The sequence below is a fragment of the Paroedura picta genome, chromosome 3 (assembly GCF_049243985.1).
Source record: "Paroedura picta isolate Pp20150507F chromosome 3, Ppicta_v3.0, whole genome shotgun sequence".
Classification (NCBI taxonomy): domain Eukaryota; kingdom Metazoa; phylum Chordata; class Lepidosauria; order Squamata; family Gekkonidae; genus Paroedura; species Paroedura picta.
In genome coordinates, this window is record NC_135371.1 from 91,707,480 (window position 1) to 91,733,607 (window position 26,128).

The 26,128-nt window shown below is 44.0% G+C and overlaps 1 protein-coding gene across 1 annotated transcript; it reads left to right on the plus strand.

Moving 5' to 3' along the window:
• The first annotated feature begins 339 nt into the window (after positions 1-339).
• LOC143832427 (serine/threonine-protein phosphatase 2A catalytic subunit alpha isoform) lies at positions 340-26,128 on the plus strand. Its single transcript, XM_077326833.1, has 7 exons — positions 340-760; positions 21,489-21,698; positions 22,519-22,692; positions 22,850-22,939; positions 23,854-24,015; positions 24,454-24,572; positions 25,332-26,128. The coding sequence occupies exons 1-7, from the start codon at positions 659-661 to the stop codon at positions 25,402-25,404; spliced, it is 930 nt and encodes a 309-aa protein (XP_077182948.1). The 5' UTR covers positions 340-658; the 3' UTR covers positions 25,405-26,128.

The following is a 26,128-nucleotide window of genomic DNA, read 5'->3' on the forward strand; positions in this document are numbered from 1 at the left end:
ATTTGAATGCATTGCCTTATACTGCGTAATCCACCCTGAGGCTCGGCCAAAAAATGTATTCGATTCACTCCGCTCAAGAACACCGGCGTCTTCCAGTAGAACGGAGCAAGCACCCAGCAGCGCCTTAGAGACGTAACAAACTTTACTGGCAGGAGCTTCCGTGAGTCAGAGCTCGGTCCTCCTGCTTATTGGCCAAACCCTCCCCGAGATCTTCCGCGACGTTCCTATCGGAGGCCCCGCCCTCTTTCTGTAACCTGGGGGGAGGGGTAGACGCGTGCGCGCTCGCGTTTCCTTTGGCCTTTCTGAGCAGGCGCGGAGTTGTCTTGGCTGTTTCGAGGAGGGTGGAAACTGAGCGGATGACGTCAAAGCGCGGCAGCCATTACACGGAGCGGGGAGAACGAGCGGATTCCGGAGCCGCCGCCGCCGCCTGAGCCTCGCGGCTGACGGACAGAGAGCCCCCGCCCCTCTCTCCCTCCTTCCGGCGAGCGCTGTCAGGCGGCGCTCTCCGAGGCCAGGCTCTGCCCAGGGAAGGGGGGCGGTCGGGGGTTGGGCCGGGGCGGCGGGTGCCGGCGAGGGAGGGAGGAAGGAAGGAAGGAAGGAGGCGACGAAGACGGCCGCCGCCGCCGCCGCCGCCGCCGCCGCCGGGTGAGCAGCCAGGATGGAGGAGAAGGTCTTCACCAAGGAGCTGGACCAGTGGGTGGAGCAGCTGAACGAGTGCAAGCAGCTCTCCGAAGGGCAGGTGAAGAGCCTCTGCGAGAAGGCAAGTGCCGGGCCCCAGGGAACCGGGCCGCTCGTGGGCAAGGGCGGCCGAGGCAGCCGGGAGGGTCTCCGCGCGAGGCCTTCGCGGGCGGGCGGGCGGGGGCTGTTCCGGGGGCGGCAGGCTGGAGAGGCCTGAGGCGGAAGTTCTAGTTGCGCGGAGCCGGTCCCGGGGAGGGCGCGTGGGGCGTGTCCGCTTGGCGGGTGCAGCAGCCCTTGGGGGGAGAGGGAGGGGAGCCAAGCGCAGGCGGCTCGGTAGTTGGACTTCGCTGCGAGGATCGCTTTGCCTGGCAGCCCTGCGCCTCCTGTCGCATCGGCCTCTCCTTCGGTTCCTCCTTTTCCTGCTGTCTCCTAAAATGGCGCCTTTTACTGAAAATGCGCTGAGACCCTCCTGTTTGCCTAGTGCTCGACCGGTGGTTCCCCCCCCCCCCCATTAGGTGGGTGGGTTTGAGGGCCCATAACGAAACTGGAAACAGTAGACTGAGAATCCACCGGGTCTTGTCTTGCGCCCACATTTGGTCTATTGCTTTGCGTTTGGGGAAGCGAGGTTTGGTTACTTTAACATACAGTCCGGATTATTAAGCGCGAATGCATAGGAGGAGACTCTCCGGACTGCAAAGTGTTGCCATAATGGTCTATATCCTCGTTAGCAGAGTGTGAAAGGAGGGCTGAAGCCCATCTTGAGATAACCGACTGGGTTTTTCATCTTGTATTGCAGCTGTATGTAGTGATGCAACAATTCACTGGGCTGTCAAAATCGCTGTCAAAAAACTTTCATTTCGGAATGCAATTTACACGATGGCTTACTGCAATACGCTTGGGCATTTGTGGCTTTAAGTTTACCTATTTGGTGTGACAGAATGGTCAGTCTTCAACTAGCACTTACTATGCCAAATTTAAGAAAAATGATAGTATTTTTTGGTACATTAAAGATGTGGAGGCTTGAATAGAATAACATACCTCTGGGCATTTAAATTGTTTTGATTGTATTGGTATTGTCAAATCATTGGAGTTATTGAAATTTTCACTTATGTGCTTCACCAGAATGTATATTAATATTTAGTGTAAATAGTGTTATTTCATTGCTGCTTTCTTTGCAGTCAGTGGGCTGGATAGACAAATCTGTTTAGATTCAGGAATAAACCTAAAGTCTTGTGAAGTTTCTCATGCATTTGTTAAACTTGTTCTTTTGGTTGAAATATTGTTGTACATGTACAAACCAGTCAGGCAACTCAAATATATGGGACTTCAGGTTTTGTAAACATTGGCCTCTGTTAACAATTGAACTGTAACCAGTGTTTTTCTCTTAAGCTTTGAAAACCTGTACCATTTGCCTATGCTGGTAGTATACTGTGGGCCAGTATGAACTTTGTGACCAGTGTGGAATGAGTTTTATGAGCCTCCCCGAGTCCACATGAGGAAGGGCGGTATAGAAATTTATTATTAGTATATATACTGTAAACTACAGGAAGTTTTTCAGACAGTATAGCCTCTTACAGTTTGTCATAGTATTAATGTGAGGACAAAGACCTCACATTAATCTTAGGTTTCTTTATCCATTTAATTGAGACAGTGTTTCCTATCACTATCAGATGCCATTTACCATTATTTGCTGATTCTGCACAAAGTAACCAACTGAGCCTGATGTTCACTAGGGTTTTGGTGTGTGTTGGTAAGTTTGTGCAAATTTCCAGTGCTAATTTGGAATAATGCTAGTTCAGTAGTATAGAAGTACAATGTTTTTATGTTCTGTTACTAAGGTGTCACTAAGATTACAAGCACTATACCCTGCATCTTTTTTTGTCCCAGACCACCTCAGGTTCTTAGACTGCATATAATTACATATCACAGGCGGGGAAGATGCCTAATGGAGGGGAAGGGTGAGGTATTTTAGTGTTCTGTGTTCCTTTTGTATATTAGCAAGTTATTTTTTTCTCCTTTCACAGCTAGCGTTACATGTTTATAATGTGAATGGTAATCTTGGATCTGGAGTTGTAACTGTTAAATGATTTCATGGTCAGTATGGCAACAAATGTTTAAATTTCAGCATTATATTTTACCCAGCTGCCAAGGTTTCAGGAAAATAAGATGCTTCTGAATATGGATTGTAAAAACCTGGGTGGCTGTCAACTTATACTGGGTGGCTGTCAACTTATATAGAATTTTCCTTGGTTGGCATGGAATATATTTGACTTTATACAAAAGTGTGACTTGACACCCCCCCCCCCCATGAAGCAAGTCATTTGGTGTTGAAAAAGTGGGAGAATGAAAATCTTACTAGATAGGAAAAGAAGCACTGCTTAGAATACAAGTCTTCTGAAGAAAAAAGGCAGAGCAGTGGTGGTGATAGTAGTGGTAGTAACCTGCAAAGAGAACATTTAACACCTCATGATGGTAATAGGTGCAAAAATACCTTTTCTTAATCTCAATTAAGTATGCCTGAAGATGAAAAAAAATGCAGAGAGGAAGGAAGGTTGAGTTATAAATACATGCAGCATGTCTTGTTCTGTCAAGGAAGGAATACCAGATGGATGTAGGAGGAAAGAAAGTCAGACATCTAAGGCAAGGAACTGAAGGGGTGAGTCTAAATAACAAGGGTAGTTAAAACTAAGGAGATCCAACTTATTCTTGAATTGAGTATGTCTGTTGAACTCCACTGATACCAGTTCTCTAGAACAGTGGTCCCCAACCACCAGGCCACGAAGGCCCTGGCACCGAGCTGCGACTCCCTGCCTCCGCAGGGCCATGCCGGGGCACACATGTGTGTTTGCGCCATGCGTGGTCGCAAATGCTCATTCGCGGCACTCCTGTGCGGGAGTGCCACGCATGCGCGGCTGGGCGATCGCCCTTCCCGGCGCCGGGCTGCAGCCTGAAAAAGGTTGCGGACCATTGCTCTAGAATACAATCTTTGTCACTAGTACTGAAAGTATACTAACTTTCATCTGAATTGTTCTCACTAGGTCCTGGTCTGACAGCAAGATCTAATTTTCATTTCCTTCTCTTCTCCCCTCCCCACAAAGATAGATGCTATTTCCTATTGTTATGGTTTTATTTAGAAATACAAATAAAGGTAAAGGTATCCCATGCGCAAGCACTAGGTCATGTGTGACCCTCTAACGTTTTCATGGCAGACTCAATACGGGGTGGTTTGCCAGTGCTTTCCCCAGTAATTACCGTTTACCCCCCAGCAAGCTGGGTACTCATTTTTCCGACCTCAGAAGAATGGAAGGCTGAGTCAACCTTGAGCCGGCTGCTGGGATTGAACTCCCAGCCTCATGGGCAGATCTTTCAGACAACATTTCTGCTGCCTTACCACTCTGCATAACAAGAGGCTCTCAGAAATACAGATAAATATGGTTAAAAGGGTAGTCAAGAATTAGGCTTCAAATACACAGTACAATGCTCACGGGAAAGTGCTGAAATATGTGTCATAAGAATTAATTAAAATGTTCAGAGCTGTTTATCAGGTCAGTGATTATAATATTTTGCTTATAATATTTTGCTTGTGATCTCATTCTGACACTTCACTAGCCCTAGATGTCATCCATTTGAGCTTTCTAGATAATTTTTTATTATTTATTTATTTCTAAACTAGCAGTAGAGCCCGCTGTCAAAAAAAAAACAGCGGGCCCTAGGGGAGGGTTTGCTTCCCCTCACGCCCATGTAGCAAAATGTTCCCCAGGCCACAGGGCTTAGGGAGCATTTTAAAGGCGGCGGGGACGCATTAAGACGCTGGCCAAGCCCCGGGGAAGGCGCTCCGCGGCTCCTGGAGTCGCGGAGCGCCTTCCCCGGGGCTTGGCCAGCGTTGTAAAGGCGGGGGGGGGGGGCTTTAAGACGCTGGCCAAGCCCCGGGGAAGGCGCTTCCAAGCCCCGGAGCGCCTTCCCCGGGGCTTGGCCAGCGTTTTAAAGGCGAGCCGTTTTTGGGGCAGGGACCAGGGAGCCTACCTTCGCTCTCAGCGGCCAGCAAAGTAATGGCCGCCGGAGCGAAGGGAAGCTCTGGTGGGGGGTGGGGCGGGTTGGGAGGCGCTTTGCACCTCCCAATTGGTTTGTGGCCGGGCAAGCAGCCAATCAGCAGCCGCGCTGTGCGCGGCTGCTGATTGGCAGCTTGGGGGTGGACTTCGCGCCTCCCGATTGGGCCCTCCGCTGGTCAGTCCAGGCCCCTTCCCCATCCCGGACAGGGCCCGCCTTTGGAGCCCTTACTCTTTTATTTAGTCCGCGGCGCTGCGGTGCCGTGGGGCTGTGTTAAAGATGACCTGTATCTATTTATTTATAGTCCAAGGATTCAAGAAATTGGATGCTGTAAACTGGTATCAGTTTAACATCACATGGGTTTGGGTGGTGATGCTTCTGATAATACTTTGTTTTCTAGGTCTTTGTAGTCAACCTGACATTACTAATTGTATTTGCTAAGTCATTTAAATTTTTTCAATGGCCACCCTAGCATTGTTTTACAATAAGCAGATTGCAAAGTGTAGCGAGAATAGAGAAATTTGCATGATATATTTTATTTATTTATTATCTAAACACCGCTCGCGGTGCTACGGTCACCGCGGACTAAATGATTCGCTAAGGGGTTCTGGGGCGGGATGTGTCTGTGATGAGGAAGGGTCCGGATTGGACCCTTCCTCTGGACAGACAATCGGAGGGACCAATCGGCAGGCGCAAAGCGCCTGCCGATTGGTCCCTCTGATTACCAGCCCCAGCAACTGTGAGCCGCGCACAGCGCAGCTCACAGTTGCTCCTGCCCTTCGCGCCTCTTGCCGCGTCAGGCCACCACCCCAGGGAGCCCCTGGTAGCCGCGTCAGGCTGCCCCTTCAAAGAGCTGCCGCCCCAGAGGACCGCCGCCGGGGGACACGCACAAAGGTTAGTTCCTAGCGCCCGCTGTGTTCCTCATACAGCGGGCTATATTATTATTTATATAATGTCATAATAGTACTATTGTCCTTCTGAATTTGTGGCCCACTTGAAATCCAGACCTAACACATGAAATGCCATTATTTATCTGAAAGAAAAATGACCTTGAAATTAAGATGACCACCTTAAAAAGTTATGCACCATTTAAATAATTAATGCACAAAATAATATGTGCATTATATGTGGCCCCTTCTCCATTTTGGTGGCACATGGGGCAGGGGAGTCATTTCAGGCATCTAGTTTGCTGGGGTTAGAATAAATTGTGCCTGACTTGTTTCTAAGAATCATTTTTTAAAAAAGATTGCCATTTTTAGGTGCGAGCCTTTGGAGTAATAGAAAGAAATGTATGGAAATTGAGAATAGTCAAGATGCTAAACAATAGTCATTGGCAAATAAGTAGCTGTGTGATACTGGAATCCATCTTGTTGTCAGCTGGAAGCCCTTCCTTGATCACCTGTGTATTGAGATTTTCCTAGTTCGTGTTCATGTGCTTTCAAGATGTTCTTTGTAGGTATAATATGTAGAAGCCTGGTGTTTGTAGAACTAAGACTTCTAAAGTGCCCATCTTTGGATAAAGCACAGCATGCCATGCTTAGTCAGCAAATTTTCAGCTGTATAAAATATTTCTGGCTGTAGGCCTAGCAAATAGAGGGATTATGGAACAAATCTATGTCCTTGAAGAGCTGTTCCTGGGGACTTGGAATAGGATGCAGTGCAGGGTGTCTCTCTTCTGTATGAAATTTTACATGCACATAGTAAAAGGTTGTACAAAAATGTGGGAGATTTCTACTGAATCTCCAGTGTTTTATCCAAATAGGAGAGAAAATGTCCAAAACCTTCAAAGGAGCAGGTGTGGTGGGACCTTGTCCCCCCCCCCAGGAATTTTTCTTTGGGGGAGGAAGATTGGGAAATGAGAATAATTATGCAATACTACTTTAACATAAATCGCCTAACCACAGAAAAATAAGATTCAAATGGGTAGCTGTGTTGGTCTGAAGTAGCACAACAGAATTTTAGCACCCTTAAGACCAATAAAAATTTATTCAAGGCATGAGCTTTCATGTGCGTGTAAACTTCCACAGATGATGAAACAAAAATCATAAGAGTACAGATATAACGAGAAAGCAAATTAGTAGCAAATTAGTAAACAGCCTTGCATCCAAAAATAAGCAGTATGATAATACTTTGCTAGAAAAAGCTAATCAGTCCTTTGGGTTTAATTGTCGTTTACAAAAACATTGGGGGAATAAAAATGTCAAGGTTAGTGATTAATAGCAGACACTTTCACAGTTATGAAAAGAATTATTTAAAAGAGGCTTGTTAATAGCACCATCTTTCTCCACAAGAGAGTTAGATTCTAAATCACTTATATCACATTATTGTCACATTGTCCCAAATTAAAAAGAAGAGGGTATTGTAAGGCAGTGATCCCCAGCCCGCGGGCCGTGGCCCGGTGCTGGGCCGCGGCTCCCTCTCTCCGCCCTCCCCGCAGTAAAAAACTTCGCAGGCCGCAAGCTTGCGGCCCGGGAAGCTTCTTACTGCGGGAGAGGGGAGAGGGAATCAGGGCCATGCCCGCACATGCGCCATGCGTGGCCGATATCGCGCATGCGCCACACTTTTGCGCATGCATGAAAGTGCCATGCATGTGCGGCCCGGCGCACATGCGCAAGGCGCGGGCGCGCATGCACGGCATGCGCGGGCGGGCAGTTGCCCTGCCAGTCCCCAGCCTCAAAAAGGTTGTAAGGAGTGTGGATATAAGAATTGGATGAAGTTAGCATATGTAAAGAAACCAATATCCCTGTGGAGTCTGGGGGATTCCATTGTTTTGAGTGTTGTGATAACTTGCATTTCTGCAATCACCCTTTCCAGTCTGTTTTTGAAGTTTCTTCTTTGCAATAAAGCAGCTACTTTGAGGTTCCTTATTTAATGTCCTGAAAGATTAAAGTGTTCCCCTACAGGTTTTTCAGTTCTGTGATTTTTGATGTTAGAGCTTGCAACAAACCAACTTTGCTGCCACATACACTCCAATAACACAATCGCTGGACCTAACAAAATCACCTACACGTACATCAAAGTCTTATTCACATGCTCATCTTCTCAACAATGCCCACTCCATTTTCTGCATAAGGCAAACAGGTCAAACCCTTCACCAAAGAGTTAATGGACACAAGTTTGACATCAAAAATCACAAAACTGAAAAAACTTCAACCTTCCAGGACATTCAGTAAAGGACCTCAAAGTCTGGACTTCAGCATTATATTTAACTCAGGTGACAAAGCTTCAGGAAAATAGGATGCTTCTGAATATGGATTGTAAAAACATCTTTATTGGTCTTAAAGGTGCCATTGGACTTAATTTTTTTGCACAGAAAAGCAAGTTTCGTATTGAATAAGAGTCAGTAATTATGAATGCTTGGATGGATTGGATTTCAGACTTACTAGGAACCTCATATAACCTGTTACCAGCTTTACAAGGAAGTATGGAATGCATTTTTAAATATTAATGTTGTTTCCTTGCTGCTGGGAGAGTGGATTGGCCAGGCAGGTGGTGAGTGACTTTAGAACTGACTGTATATACATTCACAGTTAATATTCCCAGGAACTTTGGAGTAACTATATATGCTTAATACACTGAAGAGGTTTCTGTTTTTCACAAGAACTTTGATCTAATAATTTGAACTTTTACCTGCTACTAGTGTAATGCTGCTTTAAAAAAATAACCAGCGGCTTAACCTGTGATGGGTCCTTCTCCCCAGAGGTATAGGAAGACATATTTGAGTGTTTTTCACCCCTCTCTTTGACTGTTTATGCACTGGGAACTTCACTGCCCCACCCCACTGTCAGGAGCACAGATCGGTGGTGGATGAGACGCACCAGGCCAAATGCTCTCCCATGTGAATGCAGGAAGAGATGGGGCAACCTGCCACGACTAAAACTCCAGCCTGCAGCCCAGCATGAAACCTCCAGTGCATAAACGGTCTTCATGGAGGCAGGTTCGCTTTTTCCCCTTCCTGTTTCCAGTAGGGGGCATGATTTCTTGCTCCAGTTCGACACTGCCGAGGAATCCTTCAGTTCTGCACAAAACACTGAATACCAGCTTAAGAAAAGTTACTATATGCAAGAAGCAATCCCAGAAGGAAAAAAAAGTGTAACTCTTGGAATGCAACAACAGGCATAAAGAAGAACAAGCAAGGTAGCAACTCCTAGGGAGGGATGAAGATGTCTCCCTAACCTCTGGGGAGAAGGACCCCTCACTGGTCATTCTCCCCCAGAGGTGGAAGACATCTTTTGGACCTCCCTGAGGAGTGTCCCTATGGGTGGAACGTTGCTTCTGTAAAGATCACCTCCTGCAGGACAGCCCTGCCAAACCATGTAGCTGCTTTGCATATCTCTTCTATAGGAATCTTATTTAGCAAGTTGAAGTAGCAGCAGTACAAACTGAATATGTCAGAATGCCCTCCAGTACGGGCTTGCCTGAGGCCTTGTAAGCCTCCAAAATAGGTTCCTTGAGACATCTGCTCAGGGAAGATTTTGACATCTTGCTGCCCTTGTTAGGCGCTGCAATGGAAATAAAGATACTATCTGACTTCCAGAATCTTGCAGTCCCTATGAGAAAAGCCTTTAAGGCTGTTCATACATTTAAATAATGCAAAAGGTTTTCTAGGCAATGTTTTGGGTTTGGGTAGAAGGTGGGAAGGTGAATCCCCTGTCTCCCATAAAAAGAGTAAAAGAAGCGTCTGGTCTTAAGGTCACTTTTTCTTTATGGAAAATGTATATTATTATTATTATTATTATTATTATTATTATTATTATTATTTAATTTTTAGACCGCCCTTCTCCAAATAGGTCTCAGGGCGGTTTACAACATAAATAGTTAAAACACGATAAAATCCCCATAAAACCTCCAATTAACATCAGCAAAAGTTACATATAATATAGCGGCGGTGGTCACAATTCTGATCTAGTTCAGCCTGGTGGAGAGAATAATATTCAGAAGAGGGTGGCACCAAGACAATAGATCTAACAATGATCTCGATGTTAGAGATCTCAATATCTTAGGATTAGCTAACAGTGCCCCTATTTCTTAAATCCATCTGGCTGAAGGTACTGCTATCAGAAAGCGCATCTTTATCCTTAATAACTTCAAGTATATCTCTGCAGTAGGTTTGAACGTCAGATGAATAAGGGCATTGAGCAACAAGTTGAGTTTCTGCGTTGGGAATCTGTTCTGTATAGAAGACCTAACAAAGATGCGCCTTTTAAAAATTGCATAATGTGTGGGTGGTGAGTTAGACACTTGAATACGTGGTGGCACTGTGGCAATAGTGGCTACCTGTCTCCTCAAGGTAGATGCTTTAAGGCCCTGACTCAGTCCATTCTGAAATAAGTCTAGGACTCCCTTGAGTCCAAGAGACGTGGGGAAGATGTGTTTTCTCTTACACCATCTGTAGAAAACCCTCCATGTATAATAATAATTACAATTAGTGAAAGTCTTCCTTACTACCAGGATGGTATCTATCACTTTTTGAGAAAGATCTTGTCTTCAGAATCTCCTGTGCTCAATCTACAATCGGCTAGGTGGAACCAGGTGCCAATGATTTTGTCTGATGGGGACGTGTAGATATGCTTCTTGAAGGTCCACGTAAGAGATACCTGATTGTAGAGTCTCCATTCTGAATATCTTGTGTTGCACAGACCTGTTTGAGAGCCTTGAGATGAGGATAGCCCTCCAGTCCCCATGCATTTGGCGACCGTAAAAAAGATTGAATACAGCCCTTTTCCTTGATCCCCTATGGGAACTTCTTCTATTGCTGATATTTGAAGATGTTTGACAATATAGGGAGTTCTATTTCCTGGATTTTTGCTCAGTGGTCAGCATATGAACTTTTCTGGTGGGGGGTGTTGAAATTCTGAGACATAGCCCTGAGAGATGATCTCCAGAGCCCACTGATCTGAGACTTCTTGAAACCACTTCTGTTGGAATAGGAGCAATCTTCCCCTCACTGGCAGACTGCAGTAGTAAGTCCTTGGATTGTTTGTTGTCTGTCATTTTTAACAGTTCTATTCTTGTTGAATCTATTAGAGAACCCTCCTGTATGGAAGGACTACCTGTTTTGCAACCAGAAGAAACATCTATCCTGTCAGTTCCTATTGAATGATCTGGAGGATCAAAAGGAATAGTTAGAATAGTTTGTGTAAGGCTTCTTATCAGATCTTCATGTTTAGCTTCTTTTCCTTGGAATTGGTAAGCATCTCTGAAAAAACGTTCTCTCTGGAATAGGTAAGCTGGCTTTGGAATGTAAATCCACCTTCCAAGTATGAAGTCATAGTGCCTGTAAGCTGCTGAGGCAGAAGCAATTTTATGAGCATTGAATATAGCTGCATTTAACTTGGCATTAGCCACAAAGGACATTGCCTGAAAGATTCTATTGGCACTCTCTGCCAACCTCTTGTCCTTGTCAGCGATAAGTTGTACCATTTTGCAAGCCCAAACAACAGTAGCCCTAGAAATAACAGAAGAAATAGAAGAGACGCCACAATGTAACTTATATTAGGCAGTCTGCTTTTTTTATCCAACACATCCTTGACGGTACCTTCACCATTTTCTGACAGAAGACCAGGAACTTGGGGGGGGGGGGGCACCATGAGCACATTGATGACTGGTACCTGCAGGAGCTTTTCAGCATATTCAGGAAGTGTATACAGTTTCTTTGCATATAAAAGGAACTGTTTGTCCGCCATGGGCTTTACCCACTCCTTCATGAATTGTCTCTCAAAATAATCTGGAAGAGCAAAAAGTTGAAAGAACTCTGATTTACCCTTTGGATGTTTGGCCTTTTTAGGAGTTTCCTCTGTTTCCTCAGTTAAAGGAAACCTAAGATCTTGGGCTGCTAGTATCTTTTCTAATAAGGTATTATAATTTTCTAACTTGAACAACCTCTTAGAGGGCTCTGGTAGTTCTATGTCTACCTCTAGTTCCTCATCTGTGAGGAATTCAGTATCAGCCCTTATGTTTGTCTCACTGTTTGAAGAACGATCACACTCCCCACAGGGACTATTCCTTCTTTTTCTAGTGGCTTTAGTGGGCTCAGAACTTCTGGGTTCGTGAAGTATCTGTCATAATATCTGGAGGGGAAGGGAAGGAGATGAGTTTGACCTGTCCCTACACCTATGTCAGCATTCTAAAACTTATCAAATAGGTTGCATGTGCTTAGCAATGGAGTCATTTATTGAATTAAGAATATCTGGGGAAACAGAAGATTGCCCATTGGGCCTTACTATGATTTCCCAAGAAGCCTCATCAGCATTAAAATCTAAATAAATAAATAAATAAAAATTAGCCTGCAAATTATCCTTCTCTGGGGCTCTCGGGCTAGGAGGCCTCTGGAGTGCTGAATCAAGATAACTGCCGGAGGTTCTTGCTGACTTTTTGGTGCACTTGTCATGATGGCCTCAGTGTGCTCTGACCAGATGCAGAGTGGCTGTAGCTGGTTCACCCGCCAGCCAAGGGAGCTTCTCACTGCCTTCCATGAGCAAAGCGGATGGATCCTCCTCCCAAAGGAAACCATTGATTCCTCTTGTCCTCCATCAGATCAGCTAGTGCTGCGGGGAGGTCTGAGTCAAAGCGGGCTGCCATGGACTCTCTCTCCAAGGTGGAAAGAATTAAAAAAACAATAACTACTCCTTTCTAGAAGTTGTAGAAGAGGAAAGGAAGGCACTAGAGCAGGAGGAAGATAGCAAAGAAGAGAGAAAATAGTTTTGAAGGTAAATGCCTGCTAACGCTCAAAAAAAGCCTAAACTCCCAGTTTTGAGGCAGGAAAAAAATCATGCCCTCTACTGGAAACAGGAAGGGAAAAAAGCAAACCTGCTTCCCTGAAGACAGGGGTGAAAAACACCCAAAGATGTGTGTCTCTGCCTCTGGTGTAGAATGTGCATTTAAATCTAGTTTTTGTAATCTGCGTGGAGTCTCACTGGGAAAGGTAGGCTACAGATAGCATTCTCTGCAGAAAGTGTATTTATTTGGGGCTGTTGTGATCTTTCACCAGTATGTTGTTGAAGGGTTATCACTCTGCTTAGGCTTAGTGATGATAGTGCTCGTAACATATGTTTTTGTTTATGCAACCACACTTTGTATAGTAAAAGTATCTAGTGTTTTATTTGTATAAAATGTTAGTTATTAGCACAGCAGGATGCTTGGTATTCAGTCAATATTAAAAGAATCCAAGGTGGCAGTTAAATATCTGGTACAGATTATTTTCCCCCCTTCATTCCATCCTTGTTATTTCAGTCCCAGCCTAGAAAGCATTCTGAGAGCTTCTGCCTCTTCCTCTTGTACCCCTTCAGCAACACTGTGCAGTATCTGGGCCTTTAGTGCTTCAACTAGTAAAAAAGCCCATTGTATAATAAATACAGTGTGCGCTAGCAGGCGGGGGCAGAGCGAGGGACTGGCGAGGGTAGGATGAGGGAAGGTGGCTTACCCGCAAGAGGCCGTTTGCGAGGGCGGGCGGCGGCGGCGTGGCGTCCTTGTCTCGGCGACGGTGCTGTGTTGCACGGTGTCTTCTGGCCAGCGGCCATTTTTCGGGCGTTGTCTTCGTTCAGGCCTGCGGTGGCCCGACATGGCGGAGGCGCTTCGCCTTGGTCCCTCCGATTCCCCACCGGGGGCTCCCTTGCCGGCGGCCTGACGCGTCGGAGGCGCTTTGCGCCTCCCAACGCGTCGGGGCCGGCAAAGGAGCAACTGCGAGCGGCGCTGCACGCGGCTCGCAGTTGCTCCGGCGGGGAATCGGAGGGACCAATCGGCAGGCACTTTGCGCCTGCCGATTGGTCCCTCCGATAGTCTGTCCGGAGGAAGGGGCCAATCGGCACCCTTCCTCATCCCGGACACATCCCGCCTTCCAAGGGCTTACTATTTTATTTAGTCCGCGCCGCGGGCTTGTGTTAAGATGATATAAGGCAATTGAGGGATGGCTCACTTTTCCAGCTAGTAGAAGGTCAGTAATAAGATGCTTACAATCCTTGTGTAAGAAGTTTACCTGTGTGTCCTTAGGTTCTGCATATAACACATTTGGCCTTTTTCAGTATTTTTTTGGGAAGCTGTAAAGGCAGTGAACCTTGATTGCTACCAAACAAGACTTAGTAAAGACTTCCATTCATGAGTCTGCTATATCATTCTGAAAGCTCAGGCATCTAAAAGTTCTTGTAAGATCAGAGTTACCTACCCCATAAATGAGCTTTGCTTTGTCTGGACAGGAAAAGGAGTTAATATCAATAGGAGGCAATGAAGTTACAGTCAATATACATTATGACCTGTTGATTAGCTCAGTGTTTTTATTAACATATTCACCCCATTTTTCTCTCTGTGAAACAGTAGGTCAGGTAATGTATGTCAAAACCTACAAAGGCAGTAAAATATCTATGCCAAATAAACTCAGCTGCAAAAAATTTGCATTCATTCAGTTCAGTTGCCCTCAAAAGCTTCTCTTAATAGACTTAAAAGTGTTTCCAAAACTGAACCAAAGTGGGAATCCTCTTCAGGTCCTCAAGAGGCTGTTTGGGAGAACATGCTGCGGCCAAGAAGTAACATGCTTGAGCCTTGACAGAGGTATTGAACCCAGAGATGCAGCAAAAAACTTCAAAGTTGGTACAATGCAGGCTTTCACAACCAGGGCTTTGTGAAAATCTGGAGTATCACAGTGGCCCCAGAAAGTCCTTTGACAATATTAAGTTTTGAGTGAGTGAAATCTTTGCTGAAAAGCACTATACTTATTCCAAGAGAGAGGAAATATTTCATAGGAGTTTTTAAGGGCCTCTGAGTATTTTTATCTGCTTTTTAAAAAGACTTTACACGTTCATATATAAAAACCTTATCATCTTGCCGACAACACACCGAGCCCTATTGGCTCTTAGTGGGAGACATTCCCCCAATAGGGTTTTGGTAGTCCCTGATTGAGGGCCAGTCAGAGGCTCTTCCACTGCTCCTTCTCCTCCTCCATGCTGTTTCCTGGCATTTAAATGAGGAGGAAGAGCAGCTAGGAGGTAAGCTGGGGAGCTGGAGATGGCTCTATGGCTGTGCTCCACGGTGGCTATGCCACACACCTGAGGCTCCTGGCCACGGTGGAGTGCTCAGGGTGGTTATCTGGCTCATCTTGCCACCTGGCCCTCCCTGCTCCACAGGAGCAAGGGCAGAGTTCCTGCAGAGCATGGCAACCTAGCTGATGAACTCATCTGTCCTGCAGGGTCCTTTCCACCTTCCAGCACTTATACAGCCCATTTTAAAAACGGGCTTTGCTGCTAGTCTCTAACAAAGATTGTTTTACCAAACTGGTGGTTGTGGGAAGTGCCCTCAAGTTGCAATTGACATTAGATAACTCTTGTATATTGTACATAGTTTCAAATATACACTCATTTAAATGTGACTGTTTTTGTCCACAGTTAATGTTATAGTATGTCATACTGTACTTATGTACATATATTAAGATAGCAGAGAACATTGCAGTTTGTAGTGCCATCTCTAGTATTGGCTATATTCGCAGTGTTGCTTGTAGAAAACTTCCCTGAATTTCATGAATATATCAATTTCATATGCAAAGTTATAAGCTATGCATTTTGTGCTATTTAAACTTGGTTAATAAAGTATGGCATATATTGATATTTTCTCTGAACTGTCTGGACAAATATGAATTTCCCTAAATCAACATAAGCTGCAGCTGCAGATGATGCCTGGAATGAAATGAGCTAAGACCCGCAAAGACATACTAAGTACTGTGTCATAGGCAACAAAAATGCTGTTCTTTTCTCCTTATCTACCAATACCAAGCTATTTATCTTTGGTCTTCTATGGCGGAGCCCATCCCATAAGCAGCGGTCTTCTGTCCTGCTTACTGTTTTTCTGCCTTTGAATGTAATAGATGCAAATGTCTATATTTGTCCTTTCAGTTGTTGCTTTGCGATTGGGGATACTGGGCATGCCTTGGCCTTTTAAAAGGCTCTTTTGGGGTTAACCCTCAAAATTCGTAGTTATTGTTAGCCAAACAAATTAGAATTGGTTTTTGTCTCACTTTGCCTCTTTAAGAATTACTCATCACCAACTTGGAAACTAATAATAGTTATCCTTAATTAGGTGATTGCCAAGTAGCCAGCATTGGCTACCTGATTGCCAAAGTTCAAATTGCCTTTCTTTTCAAGCGGATGTAGGAGGACATCCTGGTGGGTGTTTCCCACTACTCTTCAAGGGACGGACTAATTTCTAAATTCCTGTCTCCTTTGGTGGGAAGCACCCGCTTCCAGTCTTCCTGCCTTGAGAGGGAGAGGGCTATCTCACAGATTTTTCCCTTCTCTATTTTTTCTTCCTAACGCTTTTTGTCTCCTCCTCTGCTCTACTCTACTGCTGTGGTGTTTATCTAGCCTAGATAGAGGCTTACAGCAGTGGTGCTAGCTACTGCATGTGCTTTCGTTTTTGGGGTGGTGGCCAATTTTGGGCAATAGATAGAAGGGCATGAGGATGCCCTCTCTTTGGATGAGGAGCAACAAGCGCCTGTCTACCCAACGGAGCCAGGAGGGACCAGCAGTTGGGGCTGAGGTTAGTGTGGAGCCATTGCAGCGAATAAAATTACAGGAAAAGCCTCCAAAAAAGCCCCAACAGAAGCAGAAGACAGCTGAAGCAGTGGCTAGGGCTTGGAGATCTGGAAATGGTGGTGGACATGCGACTGAGGCTCCTCAGGGCAAGGCAGCAGAGTTGCACTCAGGGGTAGCCCAAGATGCCCAGGAAATACATATAGGTGGCGGAAATAGGTAACATATAAGGTACAGCTGCCCAAATTGATGTACCACCAGCATTTATGGATTTTTTAAAAAGGTAAAGTAGGGAAGAAATAGTGCAGTTCTGTTCCCAAGGGCTCAAAACTTGGCTTCCCACCCATCTGCCCACTCAATTCTATTTGCCAGGAATTGAGAGGGCCGGATGCCATGATTTTTGTTTTCTTGATATTGAGTTTCAAGCCAACTTTTGCACTCTCCTCCTTCACCCGCATCAACAGGCTCTTTAGTTCCTCTTCACTTTCTACCATTAGAGTGGTATCATCTGCATATCTGAGGTTGTTGATATTTCTCCCTGCAATCTTGATCCAAATTTGTGACTCCTCTAACCCCGCCTTTCTCATGATGTGCTCTGCATACAAGTTAAATAGGCAAGGCGACAGTATACAGCCTTGCTGAACTTCTTTCTCAATTTTGAACCAATCAGTGATTCCATGTTCAGTTCTCACTGTTGCTTCTTGACCTGCATATAAGTTTCTCAAGAGACAAATAAGATGCTCTGGTATTCCCATCTCTTTAAGAACTTGCCACAATTTGTTGTGCTCCAAACAATCAAAGGCTTTAGATTTTCCAATCCTGTGGCCATTGTTGAGTTTTCCAAATTTGTTGGCATATTGAGTGTAGAATTTTTACTGCATCGTCTACATCAGTGGTCCCCAACCTTTCTCAGGCTGGGGACCGGCAGGGCATCGGGCCGCGCCCGCGCATCGGGCCGCGCCCATACGGGCCACGCCTGCTTATCGGGCCGCGCAGCCGCGGGCCATGCCCGCGCATCGGGCCGCCCGCACGGGCCGCGCCCGCACATCGGGCCGCGGCTGCGCGGCCCTGCCCTGATTCCCTCTCCCCGCCCTCCCGCAGTAAGAAGCTTCCCGGGCCGCAAGCTTGCGGCCTGGGAAGTTTTTTACTGCGGGGGGGCGGGGAGAGGGAGCCGTGGCCCGGCGCCATGGCCTTCGCGGCCCGACACCGGGCTGCCGCCCGCAGGTTGGGGACCACTGGTCTACATGAGGGTTTATCCATTGGAGGGTACTCCTACACCCAAGCTGGGAGTTCTGCCCAAGATGTGTGTTGGGCATTTCTTTATTATATTGATAGAAGAAGGCCTTTTTGTAAATCACAAAAACTATTTATCTGTTACTGGGGCCTTAGAAAAGGCTCTAGGGCATCAGTTCACTCCATATCCTGATGGGTAGTGACTGCTATACAGGCCACATATAGCAGTGGTCCCCAACCCGCGGCCCGGTGCCAGGCCGCCAAGGCCTTGATGCCGGGCCGCGTCTCCCTCTCCTTGTTCCCCCCCCCGCAGTAAAAAACTTCCCAGGCCGCAAGCTTGCGGCCCGGGAAGCTTCTTACTGCGGGAGGGGGGGAGAGGGAATCAGGGCCGCGCCCACGCATTGCGCAAGCGCGGCCATAATCGTGCATGCTCGAAAGTGCCGCGCATGCGCAAAAGTGCCACGCATGCGTAATATGCGCATGCAAGCAGTTGCCCTGCCGGTCCCCAGCCTCAAAAAGGTTGGGGACCACTGACATATAGGGAGTTGTCTTTGCTTTGCCCTTTGGATATTCAGGCCAGTTCTTTCTGGGTGAAAGCCACTTCAGCAGTGTTGTCTCGTAAGATCCCAGTGGAAGAAATCTCTTGCACTGTTACCTGGGCAAGGGAAGAAATTTTATGAAGCATTATGCCTTGGATTTGCATGTAAGGATGGACACTTGTTTTGGAATGGCTGTACTGTACTCCCTGTTTCATTGAGGGCAGCTCATTATGGTCCCAATGTAGGGCTGCATAGCAAGATGGATGATGAAAACAGGGTTGCTCACCTGTAACTGTTGTTCAGTGACATCTTGTGTGCAGATAGACATTCCTTCCCTTCCCATCCTGCTATGAGCCCTCAATTCAACTTGTTTATCTTGTCATTTAATGATATCGGTTCACCCTTGTAAAGGAACTGAGGGATGGGGGTGCTGCATGCTAAGGTCATGTGACACAGTAGGCAGGAAAACCCATGCTGAGCTGCAGAGCGCCATCTTTGGAGCTTTTAAGCTAGAAAATCTTCATGGCAGGCCTGTGCAGGCGCAGTCCCAATGTGTCTGCATACAAGATGTCAATGAACAACAGTTACTGGTGAGCAACCCTGTTTTCATAGAGGAACATACAGGCTTTATATATTTTAGGAGCTACATTTATTTTTATATTTTGGTTGAAAGTACTTTGGCATTTCTTCGTATATATGTCCATAATCTAGATATTTTTGCCACTTGAAGCCTTTATGGTATTACTGCATATTATGAGAATGCTGGGGAAATGCAGTACTTCTGGATTCATGTTTTAAGATATGCGAGAAAGGAATTAAAGGTGTCCAGAATAACAATTGTGTTTCTGCAGGGTTGAATGGACTGCTTGTATGCACGAAGAAAGAGGCTATTATGAAAGAAAAATAGAAATAGAAAAAATCAGAATGGGTTTTTGTTTGCATGTCCAGACTACTTTGCAGACATTTTAGGATTTGTAGAATAAGTCCCATTATACCTTTGCAAGATGATGGGCAATGTTAATTTTGTACATGCAGACTTCACTGATTCTACTTGTGTGTTCCTTTCAAATGAAATTGAAGACTTTTGAGTAGACTAAATATTAGTTCTCTTAGAGCAAAAATTTTGTGTAACCAAAAAACCCCTTACAGATTATATACAGAAATTGAGACACTATCTTTTCCATTTTTAAATGGAAATCTTAAACACGTGGCTCGTGTAGAGACTTGCTTCTCAATTTCATGAGGAAGGAAGGAGGATTTGTCCGAAATTACCCTGTTAGTGTAATAAATAGAATGTGGTATGCCAAAGAATACTAGAAAACTACATTGTTTAAATTTTAATCATTTCCTGGTACTTAAGGGTAAAAAAATTACTATAGTGCAGATATTACTGAGTGGCAGGAAGCTGGTTTAGCATTTAGTTAATCACTAGATATCATTCTGTTGAAGGTTTTAATGATAGGCTGATGTCCATTTCGTGCAAAAATATGAAATACACTTTGCATTATTTTTAGTAATAAATTTTGCAAAAGTGTGACTCATTGAGGGGACCACAACCTAATGGGAAATTTCCTGATGTGTTGAACAGTTTGTCAATAAGAATTAGGTTAGCTTTTTCATATATGAAAATTTGGATCTCCAGCATGATTATGTGCTGCATGCGTCATTCTATCCTTATCCCCAGCTGCCTGCTTTGGTGCTAGTGCATGCTTGGAGCTCCCTCATCTGGAACAGCTTCATCATTAGCTTCAGTGGAGATTACTTGAACATAACTCTTTTGAACATGTGAACTGAGTCCAAAACAGGATTTTGTGGGGGAGAGGGCATTTTGTGTTTTAGGTGGAAATCTTACATCTATGTAAGATCTATACTGGATCCAAGCTGTTGTTCAGTGGCTGTGCCCCTTCCTATGGAACTGGCCACAGAGGGTCACTGTGGGGGAAGAGTTATCACACACCTTCCAACTCTCAAGGGCTGGTCTTTTCCCCCCACAGTTTTCTACATATTTATATACCCTCTGGCCCAGCTGGTCTGGAGTTTCCGGCTGGGTTGTCATCAGTCTCCTTATGGACAGCCGCCCGGACGCCCTCCCCTCCAGATACATCAGCTAGTTGTTTGGAAGCCATAGCTGGATGGTTAGAGCAGAGTCACCTGAAATTCAACCATTCCTAGATGGAAGTCCTGTGGCTGGGATTGGAAGGGAGCAGGCCAGTGATTGCTCAAGCTGGCTGGAGTGCAACTTAACGTTGTGTTCTGTGCCAGGAATCTCAGAGTGATCCTTGATGCCTCCCTGACTATGGAGGTGGAAGTAACAAAAGTAGCACACTCAGCATTCTTTTTTTGCCAGGTGAAGTTACTAGCACCTTACGGTCCCTGGAACACCTGGCCATGGTGATCAAAGCGATGGTCACCTTCAGGATTTAATTCTGTAACTCACTCTATACGGGCCGTCCCTTGTTCTTGACCCAGAAATTGCAGCTGGTGCAAATGCAATTTCTAGGTTCCTCATAGGAACATCTTGGAAGGCCCACATCCAGCCTGTGCTGAGGCAGTTGCATTGGTTGTCAGTTGCAGCCTGGATCAAGTTCAGGGTTTTGGTGTTAACCTTTAAGGCCCCTCACAGTCCGGAACCCACATACCTGAGGCACTGCCTGTTGGCTTGTGCTCTGCAGGTACTAATTTGTTGGTGGTTCCTGGCTCTCGAGAGGTTTGCCTGGGCTCGACCAGGGCCAGGGCCGTTTAGGTCCTGGCCTTGACTTGATGGAATGAGCTCCTGGAAGAACTGAAGGCTGTGCCAGAGATGTCATGGTTTTGCAGGGCCTGTAAGTCAGGTGTTTGGTTGAGGCCAGGGCATGGTAGTTCTAGGGGCCCCTCCATAGTCAAAAGCACCAGAGCAACAACAATTTACATCTGAAATAATTGGCACCCCTTCACTGAGAATCTGGCGCGGGGGGGGGGAGGGTAAGTGAGGAGGTGGGGTTAGGATTCTTTTTACTTTTCTTGCCACTAGAATACAGAATTTGTTAGTTTTTAGCTGTTTTATGTGGGGTTTTATCATTTACAATAACCCACCATAAGACTAGTTTTGAAAGGGCAGGTAAGAAATTGAATAAATAAATAATAGATAAGTTTGCTAAAGTTCCTGCAACTCTGTTAAATCAATTTCCTGTTGAACAAGGTTTCCATTGGGGCAAATCTCTTTAATAAAGAACTGAAATAAGAAAAGAAATGTACTATCTATAAGTGATGCTTCCTTAAATAATAGGTTTCTTTTGGGTCTTGGTACAGAGAAACGTACAGCATGTTGATGAAAATGTAAGCATCTTGGTCCTAAAGGAAGTCACGTAACTTGCTTTGAGGAATATATTCTTAATATGTCAAGCTGAAATAGAAAATAATGTACAGGTAGAATACTTTGGCATGAATAATAAAATGCCTGAAGAAATGTCTGTAAAATAACTCACTTCTTTTGTTTCAGGCTAAAGAAATCTTGACAAAAGAATCCAATGTGCAAGAAGTACGATGCCCAGTCACAGTTTGTGGAGATGTCCATGGACAATTTCATGATCTCATGGAACTTTTCAGAATTGGAGGCAAATCACCAGACACAAATTATTTGTTTATGGGGGACTATGTTGACAGGGGATATTACTCTGTTGAAACAGTGACACTTCTGGTAGCTCTCAAGGTAATAGCATTTTTAGATTATAATTAAAAAGAATATGACATCTGTTAAGTCTGAAAAGAACTAAAATTGTAATACTAAAGATCTTAATAGCTAAGTCTTCTGTATAAATTAACATTTTGGTACTGTACTACGCTATGAAATCTTACTGAAGATAATGTGGTTAAGTTGCTTTTAGGATGTGTTTATAACTTCTGATTAGCTTTGGGCATTAATCCGAAAAGGTGATGAAGTTGTTTCAAGCCTAAGAAGGAGTCTACTCCAGACTAACCATTTAAAACACCAGGATTTATCCTGCTGCAACCGAGTTCCACCACACTCAGCCTCAGAATTGTTTGTATCTAATTTCATAAGTTCCCAGCAGTGTTTTAAGTAACACCCAATACTATGGTGTCACATTTGGTTGTTGTTAACCTTCATTGAAATTTGTTTAGATGCAGATAGCCTTTTTTTTTTCTTTTGGCTTCCTTTCTAGGATCTGGCCTTCTTTTCCTTTTTAGGAATAATTGGGGAAACAAATGCCATTTATTCAGCCACTGGGGCAGGGGTGGCTAAACTTTAACTCTCCAGGTGTCCATGGAGTACATGTAACAGGAGGAAATACATGCTCTTAATTGTAGTCCACGGTCATCTGGAGAGTCAAAGTTTTGGACTAGGATCTGAGAAATCCAGGTTCTAATCTCTTCTCTGCCGTGGAAGCTTCATGGATGAGACTAAATTACCTTACAGCATTGTTTTAAGGATAAAGTAGAAAAGATGATAACTATGTAAGCTGCATTAGGAGAAAGATGGATGTAAATAAACACATTATCCTGTTTTGTAGGTTCGTTATCGTGAACGTATTACTATCCTTCGAGGGAACCATGAAAGCAGACAGATCACACAAGTATATGGCTTCTATGATGAGTGTTTAAGGAAATATGGAAATGCAAATGTTTGGAAATACTTCACAGATCTTTTTGACTATCTTCCTCTAACTGCCTTGGTGGATGGACAGGTATACAGGAAATTGATATGTTACTAAAAGGCGTACACAGTAGAATGGGTGATCAGATAGTAGTTGTTAGGCTTTTGTCCTATACAGATTGCTAGAAGCTCTTTACAGCAGAGCAATGGTATTTGAAACTAACACAAATTGTCATATTTTTGTTTAGATTTTCTGTCTACATGGAGGACTTTCCCCATCTATAGATACACTGGATCATATCAGAGCACTTGATCGTCTGCAAGAAGTTCCACATGAGGTAATATGCAGTTTTGTGCATGTTTAACATTAAAGGCCAATACTTCATTTTGCACATTATTGGCCAGTCTGATTAATAATAAGCCTTTCAATATTTCCACATTGTTTTTGACTTCTTCCTCTGGCCAGATGGTTATTGCAGTTGGGTACATGCATATTTACATCTGCTCACTTGGATAGGGAATGGAAGAAGCTGCCCTGATGTTACTTTGGAAGAAGAGACAATGTATGTGGTGGTGGTAGCTTTTGCCAGGAATGTGCAGCAATGCAGTGGCTAGGGATGCTCCTGGATCTCTGGGCAACTGTAGCTGGTGCTTAGTTGTCGGTGAAAGGATGCATGCTCCTTTATAAAAAGTCAAATCCAGACATTACAGGAGGGAAGCAAGTTGTTTCCCCACATAAATAGAAGAGCCTAGTCAGGAGGTCTGGTGGCTCAGAGGAACTAGATTCACTTGTGGTGCAATGGAAGTTGGCATTTAGAGAGCAGGTTGAGAGCATAAGGATACTTTTGGGTTTGAAAATGGGTTGATATGGTGACTGTGTGCCTTTTTAACGGTTGTATTTGGTTTGTCAATTTGGTCTTCTTTATTGGCCAGGTTAGCCAGGCTCATCCTTGTAACCTTTTGTCCAGGTTACTACATAATGGCTGTCCTTGAAGACTGCCTGGAAACTGCAATTGGCTCATCTTAAAGGCATTTGATGAGATATAAGTTGCATCAATTTTTAGAGGCATGTTATGTGAGGCTCAATAGTATTTTGTACATTTGGATTTGTAAGCTGCCATGGGATATAAATAATTGGTCCAAAATAACTGTTTCATTGAGTAATAATGATTTCCCCTTTTAAAAATTTCCATATTGCATTAGTGTTATTCCCTTCTCATGGCTTATTTGTGATGCTGAAACTGTTTCTTAGGGTCCAATGTGTGACTTACTGTGGTCAGATCCAGATGATCGTGGTGGTTGGGGCATATCTCCTCGAGGAGCTGGTTATACTTTTGGACAGGATATTTCAGAAACTTTCAACCATGCTAATGGTCTTACTTTGGTTTCAAGAGCTCATCAGCTGGTAATGGAGGTAAGTGCCTGTTGATAGGTTACCCTAAGCCTGTTTCTATTGGCCCATTTCACATTGCCCCTTTATTACACAAATCCTTGCAGCCCAGTTAATTGGGGTGCTTCTGTCTCAATTTTCCAAAAAAAAATTGCTACCACTCTGTTTCTACTCTGAGAATCCATAGCTCCATGGCTCCTCTTATCCCTGGGAGTAATTGAGGGATGCAGTGGACTACAGCAGGAGAGGGAAAGTCCTGTTGGGATCCATGCTGCTTTTGAAAACATTGGAGACCTTCTGCCAGTCAGCATAGACAGTACTTGGTTGGATAGGCCAATAGGGTGATCAGTATGAGGTGATCAGTTTATTATGGACCACGATACCTAACTAGAATACTTTTTCCAGAAGATTAAGCCGACTTCATAGAGATATTTGAGTTCCTCTAACATTTGCATTTTTCAGGGATATAATTGGTGCCATGATCGAAATGTAGTAACAATTTTCAGTGCTCCAAATTACTGCTATCGCTGTGGAAACCAGGCTGCAATCATGGAACTTGATGATACTCTAAAATATTCATTGTAAGTATTAAAAATATTTTTTGTGAGGTCTTCTTTCAAACCTTGGTTAGTTGTGAATCAAAGTGAACTGGTTTAAGCTATTGGTAGGAGACAATGTTGGCAGATATTTCAGAGGTAACTTGGGCAGAACATCTTAAAAAAAACAACTCAATATTCTTTAAGAGTGCTTATAGAGCCCCTTGTATTAGTTTTAGTTCCTGGAACAGAAGACTGAGAACTCAAAGGCTATTAATCTAATTTCCTTATTGTTTTTGCATGCCCCTTAATGTTAAAATCTGGACTTCTGTTCTTACAATAGGATTAATTTGCTAAATACCCTTTGGAGGCAAGGATCTGTGCCTCTGTTTATCATTACTGTCATCTACTTTCACTCCACAGTGTGCAGTGCACTATGTTACATTTTTATTTGCAAGGTCTTCTAGTGGAGTGGAAGGTTCATCTGTGTAATTCATTCTGACAAGTCAGTCTTTTGAAATTAAAGAATATGAGTGCTAATTTGGACTTTTGCTCTGGTTCATTTGTATTATATCACACTGTTTTTTAGACTGTAAAGTACAAGTTAATCCTAACAGCCATGAAATGAATCCTATAAATGTCTGATTTTTGCATATAGACTGTTATGAAAAATTTAAAGAAACATACTTAAAAGCAAAACATAATCTTGGATTTTTTAAAACTTGAGCAGTTTGTCTTATACAGAGTATTCAAAACAATTAAGTCAAGATGAACAGTGGAATTTAATTGTATTTTTTGTTGTAGCTTGCAGTTTGATCCAGCACCACGCAGAGGTGAACCACACGTTACTCGACGCACTCCAGACTACTTCCTGTAATGAGATTTTACACTTGTACAGTATTGCCATGAACCATGTGTTGACCTAAAGGATATAGGAAGAGCAACAGTAACTCCAAAGTGTCAGAAAACATTTAACATTCAAACTTGTTTTCACATGGACCAAAAGATGTGCCATATTGAAGTACAAAAACCTCTTGTCTGTCAGCGACTGTGACCACTTTAGAATGATCCAGTTCATTGCATGCTGAAGCAACGTTGTTGGTCAAGAAACCAGTTTCTGGCATAGCTCTACTTGTAGTTACTTTTGCTTTCTCTGAGAGACTGCAGATATTAAGATGTAGACATTTAACACCTCGTGAATACAATTAACTTTCCATTTAGCTATAGCTTTCCAGCATGACTGTAGATAAGGATAGCAATCATCAATCATCGAAGCTTAATGAACACTTTTAAATAAGTACCGATTTCTTATTTGTGTTCTGAAACTTTGTTCATTTTCAGGGAAATCTCATTAATTTAATTGTATGATTATGTTTTGTCTGCACTCAGTTTCTCCCACATTTTCCCTGTACAATGTCCTTTGTACTTGTCCATCATAGTGAGTTATTTTGAACAGAACAGGCCTTTTTCTGTAAGACGTTGCTGCAGAAGAGTACTGCAGCTTTTTTCATAATAAACTTGTGAACTAAGTATAGAAAACTGTTGACTTTTAAATGTATTGCAGGCCAGGGTCATGTTGTTTAATAAAAATGACAAACGTT